At 38.4% G+C, this 6,000-nt stretch overlaps 1 protein-coding gene across 4 annotated transcripts in view; it reads right to left on the reverse strand.

Moving 5' to 3' along the window:
* Positions 1-6,000, reverse strand: part of klhl13 (kelch-like family member 13) — a 39,202-nt gene that overhangs the window by 17,563 nt on the left and 15,639 nt on the right. For 2 of the 4 annotated variants that reach the window (XM_031320232.1, XM_031320233.2), the window contains one exon: positions 2,385-2,456. The exons of the other annotated variants lie outside the window; for them this stretch is intronic. In XM_031320232.1, coding sequence (XP_031176092.1) covers positions 2,385-2,456 — 72 coding nt within the window. The remainder of the gene's footprint in view (positions 1-2,384; positions 2,457-6,000) is intronic. 4 annotated transcript variants of the gene reach the window in all.

Here is a 6,000-nt window from a genome sequence, read left to right on the forward strand (position 1 = left end):
TGGAAAGTGTGACTCAGACTCCCAAGGGGAATACTCTCTGCAAATGGGTACATTTTGCGCTGACAAAACTGACATTAAAGAATGAGGCTCAATTGGGTAAAAAAAAAAAAATCATCTCACAGTCTGACTGTGAATCAACAAAAAACATTTATCATCAAGCCTTTATCATCTGTTATCAAACAGCACATCTGTCTCTAAAGGTTATAGGATAAGCAAATAATGTTGATTGCACTGCTTTGAATTTGATGCCAAGCTCCTGCATTTCAAAAGTGAAAGTGCTGCCTCTATAAAAGTAACTGCTGGTCTTGTTAAACAAAAGACTATAAAACATCTTACAGTATTTCTAGAAATGAGAGTCATTGAGTTGAGGCAGGTTGGTATTCTTTAAGTAAGGTAATAACGTTAATGTAACACCAAAAGGAACTTGAGGACTTGTGACTGATAATAATGGGGGTTTGTGTAAGAAAGGTGCCTTAACCTGCCCTGTTTTTAGTAAGAGGTGATGCACATGGACAGAAGGGCTATGCAACACAATGGCCCACAAAGATCTGCATTTCACACACTGAATAAAAACTGAGCCTAAAAATATTACAACTATTCTTTATGCAATTTATAGAGATGACAGAATAGTCACAAAGGCGCTCATTTTCAAATGTAGATTGGCCCGGTTTTGATACAATATTCTTTTACAAAAAATGCGCGTCTCAGCATAACAGTAAATTTGTGTCTTCAAACAGGCCCATGAGCAGGCAGTGCTTGTCAGATGTAATAGACTAATGGTTTTTGGGTGGACTACTTATATAATGAAGCAATTCTAAAGTCCTTGTGTGGATGAACGCTTAGGTTTTTTTGTGGTTAGCAGAGTGGTTTTATAATTAGCAAGGAAATGTCCCCTGTGCTTTGAGAGGATGCTATTCAACATATATAAATAAAACATAGCTTTAAGATGGTAGAGGAATGATTGGAAAAATGAAATTAATTTGTTTGCTTATGTGGCAGATTCAGGCTGATAATCTGATATGCAAAATTTATTTCACTTCAGTTGAAAATAATCATCTCTTTTTTCCTCACACAAAAACAGTATAAATGTGAAGATGTGCACATTTAATATTCTTTTCAGGTGCAGGTGGACATGTATGCCAACAATAAAGAACTAAGGAATGTCCTCAATGCTGAGAAGCTATTTTTTTTTCACAGACTCACTGTACTTCCAACCTTTCAATGTGACTCTATTTTAAGAGTAATCACATGTTATGTATGTCTGTAATATGTCCGAGTAGTCTTTATGTAGGCTAACATATGTACATATCACTATGTTCTACTATCAATGCAAGGTTTGTACATTCTGTTACATAAAGGCTATTTTCTTTTATAGGTAGCACACCATGACACATCTGATGAAAAAATGTCAGTGATTTATTATTTATTTAAAGATTCTGACAAGGATCACGATCAAAATGCTAATAATAAGTGTGATACTGAGAAGGAGAAATGTGCAAGATCCTTTTTATTTGAATACAATTAAAAAACAGATTGCGGAGATTTGATGTTAAATATAGTCGTTACATCAGGACACACCTAGACACACAGAATAAGGTTCCACTTATGGCTGAATGAATAATCTGTGCCAGGTTAATGATGTATGTTATTTCTACCTAAATGCTGACCTCTATCATTCAGCCATGAGATTAACAACAGCAGCCATGAGATTAACAACAGCAGCAATCAAAAGGGAAACATGTCTAATACACCCCCCACCCCCCCACCACCCTCCCAACTTTCCTTCACTTTTCTTGTCAAAGAAACTTCACTTTAGGGCTCCGATGCTCCGAGCCTAACTCAAGGCCGACAAAGGCTGACTGATCAAACGTTTTGTGTCACCTCACTTCTTTGCACTTGAACACACCACTAACTTCAACCATTTAACAACTGCAATCTCTTTTCAAGACTAACGTTAAGGCCAAAGACATTTGGGGTATATGATGGAGAAACATTAAGAGAAGGTCAGTTGGAATCTACTTGTCATTCCTTTCACATGCTGTACAAGAACTGCCGAACAGGTAGGAAGACCAATGAGAATACATCAAAAACAGAGACAAAATGAGCACAAAGACATGAAGGTTTCTGCTACCACATGAGGTAAGGAAACAACTATGATCTACGCCACACATGCTTGAGGTCTATTGTATACACATCTTGATAATATAAACTGATGATGAGAGGATGGGATCAGTAATAAGCTACATTTTACAAGGAGATAATCATGGACCACGTCTAGTAGGAATTTCTGAACACTACCACACAACGCTAAAAAACTGGCACAGCCTAAACAGCGGTCACAATCACACTGGCACACAGCACAGGCAATGAACTGGCACATTTACCCTGTCAGGTGGTAAGTCGGACAGGCAGCGAGGAGAGAGTGGGTTGTCCAAACCACAAAGGAGTGTTGGTGGCTGCCGAAACGAAACAAAAAAGACAACAGCTACAGTATCCCACATAATACGTTTTTTTTAAAGATTTTTTTTTTGGGCTTTTCCACCTTTAATGGACAGGACAGCTAGGTGAGAAAGGGGGGGGGGGCATGCAGGAAATCGGCACAGGTCGGACTCGAGCCCTGGACCTCTGCGTCAAGGCATAAACCTCTATGTAAATGTGCGCCTGTTCTACCAACTGAGCCAACCCAGCCACCCCACATACTGTAATACGTTTTGCTCCTCCCTAACCCACCAGAGAACCTGGAGACCGAATCCCTAGCTGAATCAGTGGTGTGCTTAAAGATAATCATGTCTGAAAGCATTAATGGACCTTTTTCACAGCAGACATTTTGACTTGTCATAGTAGGAAAAGCATAGCTGAAATTGATAACCTTAACAATGGCTCAATTCCATCAAGTGTCCCAGTAAGCTATTTCAGTGAGTCAGAATGTACAACACCAGGGCCTCTCCTAAGTGGAATGCAGCCATCATTAATGGTTTTGAATACACCTGTGCTTTTCCTGCTATGACATGTCAACATGTCTGCCGTGAAAAAGGTCTATGCAGCTCAGCACTGACAAATGAAAAAAGAATTTATTAAACATCAGAATATTTCACAATCTATTAGTCTGTCAATTGCCTATTACTGATGCCAACTGTGGGTTTATTTTGGCTTTTATGTGTATTCCTTTTTTTTTATTTTAATAATTACTTTTAAAATGACTAAAGTGAGTTAAAATTAAGATAATTCTTCAGATACATTGATAAAAAAACAGTTCTTACATAATTAACTGTGTTTAAAAAGCTTTTATGAGTTTAATGATTTACAAATGTCAGTTTAATTCGATATGATGCTATCACAACTCAACAACACAAAACCGTGCCTGAGATCTAAAATGTACTGTACACAAAATACTGAAAAAAGTGGTCTGGGATTGCCTCCACACGGCTCTCACAGACTGTTCCCCAACTTGTCAATACTGACGCTAACACTGGATACCAGCGCACAAGGCACTAACATGCACACATGGCCAAACAAAGACCAGAGAAACTCGGATTAAGACACACAGAAGGAGTGTGACTTTATTCTCTGCTTAGGACGCCATTACTAGCATATCTTTACGTAGCAAATATTTGTTTGCTGCTATATATTAATGTGCTAGATATCGAGGACAGCATCATTAAGTGTACTTTATACACAAAGGTTAGGCATGTCCTGGTTTTTCAGCAGTTTATCACAGTACATTGTTCACACCTTTAACAAAATGTGGATGAACTGAATATGTAAAACCTCACATCAAACGATACATTATAATACATACTGCTTATCTCTTAGAGGGCATACTGTCAGAAGCTATGAAATAGGGGGACTTAAAATGATAGATGATGAAGATAAAAGGCTTTTATCTTTGGGGCCTAATAAGAAAAAACTATTCTTGAACATTGGAATACATTATATCTTCATTCAGGGGTGTCGGACTGGGGGGGGAGACTGAGTACCCAGAAAGATACTAGAATGAATAGCTGTGGATGCGGGGAGGGGCCCATAGAAAATGCCTTTCTACAGGGCCCAGAATTTTGTGCTACGCCCCTGCTTAGATTAGTAGTAACATAATAGTACTAATTCAATTAGAGAGGAATCATCACTTGGTATACATGGTTGCGGTACAGATAAAAGCTTTTGTTTTAAGCTTCTAACTTGAACAAATTCTGTCAGATACTGTAGATACGTGGAAAAAGCAAGACCTGTGATTAGTTCAGAGTGCAGCAATTTCTCAAGTTTACACTTTAGACCATTTTCCTCTCACAGCCGCCTCCATTTTATGGCTTTTTCTTCCCACAACAAGCACCGGAAAATACATTGTTAACTACAATGGAAAAGACAAATAACATAAATGCTATGTTATGGATCCTATTTTTTTTTTTTTCCTTTTTTAAAGCTGCTTTTTCCCACCTATTTGGATGTAAAGAAGGGCTGGGAGAAAGAGAAGTTGGAGGATTAAAAAAGAAGTAATGAAGAAACAAGGGTGCCACCCCATCCTTTCATGTCAGTAAAACGCTTAAAAACATCCCTCCACCAGTGACAGTTCAGGAAGCTGAAGTCAACTTGGCTTTTCCCTGGGATGACAGTGGAAGGGTCTTAAAAGATTAATGAGTATAGCTTTGGTGCCTCGTCATGCTTAGCCATGCATTGATATAAACTTCATTAATCTCATCTATTTCAGGTTTTGAACATCTGAAAGACCAATGACATGGTTTCTGGAGCAAAATATCCAAGAACTTGCATTGTGGAATTTCTTGGAAAATAATTTTGACACCCATGGTAAAGGATAGGTTCACAGTTTTTCAAGTCTATCTTACACACACCCATAGATATGCACACACCTAACCTTTTTGACAAGAGCACTGAATATGAAATGAATTTACAGTAGTGTGATACCTGAGATATAGTAGATCACTGGTCGGTTAAAAGTTAGCAAGCTACTATATGTGAGGGAATAATGAAGAAAGTTTTAATTGTGTCAATTCGTAGGCCATGCTTCAAAATAACTGCTTACTCATAGGAGACAGGAAGAACAATCACAAAAACGTCAGAAATCCCCCCAAAAATGCACGTACTGCAAATAAAAAATGATTGCAGCCCATTATTCTTGGACATATTTTTGTACAAACTGCATTACACAGACATTTAAAAGTTTCATTACATTTTTTGCTTACATCATTTGCTTACAGCTACAGTGGCCTAATGCAACATATTGTGATAACAGGAACACAGGAAGAGCCTGAGAGCAAAAAAGACAATGAGCCAGCAATGGAATTGGCGTTGACAAAAAGATCACAAGACTCCTACGGTCTGGCTGATGTGCTCAGAACATGGTTGACAAGGTGACAAGTTGCATGGAAACAATACAAGGGCATCTCTCTGAAGTGGTCCGAGTGGAGTTCTAGCAAACAGAGCAATGACAAGACAACTTAACTGAAGAGTACATCACTGAGCACAGCAATGCAATAAAGCTACACGTTGAACAGCTTCTACTCCTAGGGAAAAGGAGATCGTATGCCTTATTGCAAATGAAGAAAAGAAACCCCCCTGTATAATGTAATGTGGTGTTAAATTTACTTTTATAGTCATAAAAAACTACAAACCTATCAAGGTACAGCATGAGACTAGCCACATGATTATCAAATGGGTTATTGTCTAATAGTATACAAACATGCTTACATTCAGTAGCTGCTTCTCCACCTTTTCCTGTAGCAGCAACACTTACATTTCACTTTAACGCAACTGAAAACTTAACAACTGAGAGGGAAAAAAATGATTTCAGAGATTTGGGTGGCACTCTTGTTTCCCTTTCCCCACCTCCACACAGCGAGATGCAGTTGGCAGGGAAAAAGAGGTAGTTGTGCGGTCTTAAAAGTCATCTCTCATTCCGTCTTCTATTCCATCAAACGGACGGTGGTGCATCTAAAATGTGACACCAGGTCTGGTGGATTGCTTGCAATATGAAAATGTGAATATGGT

The sequence above is a fragment of the Sander lucioperca genome, chromosome 13, assembly GCF_008315115.2.
Source record: "Sander lucioperca isolate FBNREF2018 chromosome 13, SLUC_FBN_1.2, whole genome shotgun sequence".
Classification (NCBI taxonomy): domain Eukaryota; kingdom Metazoa; phylum Chordata; class Actinopteri; order Perciformes; family Percidae; genus Sander; species Sander lucioperca.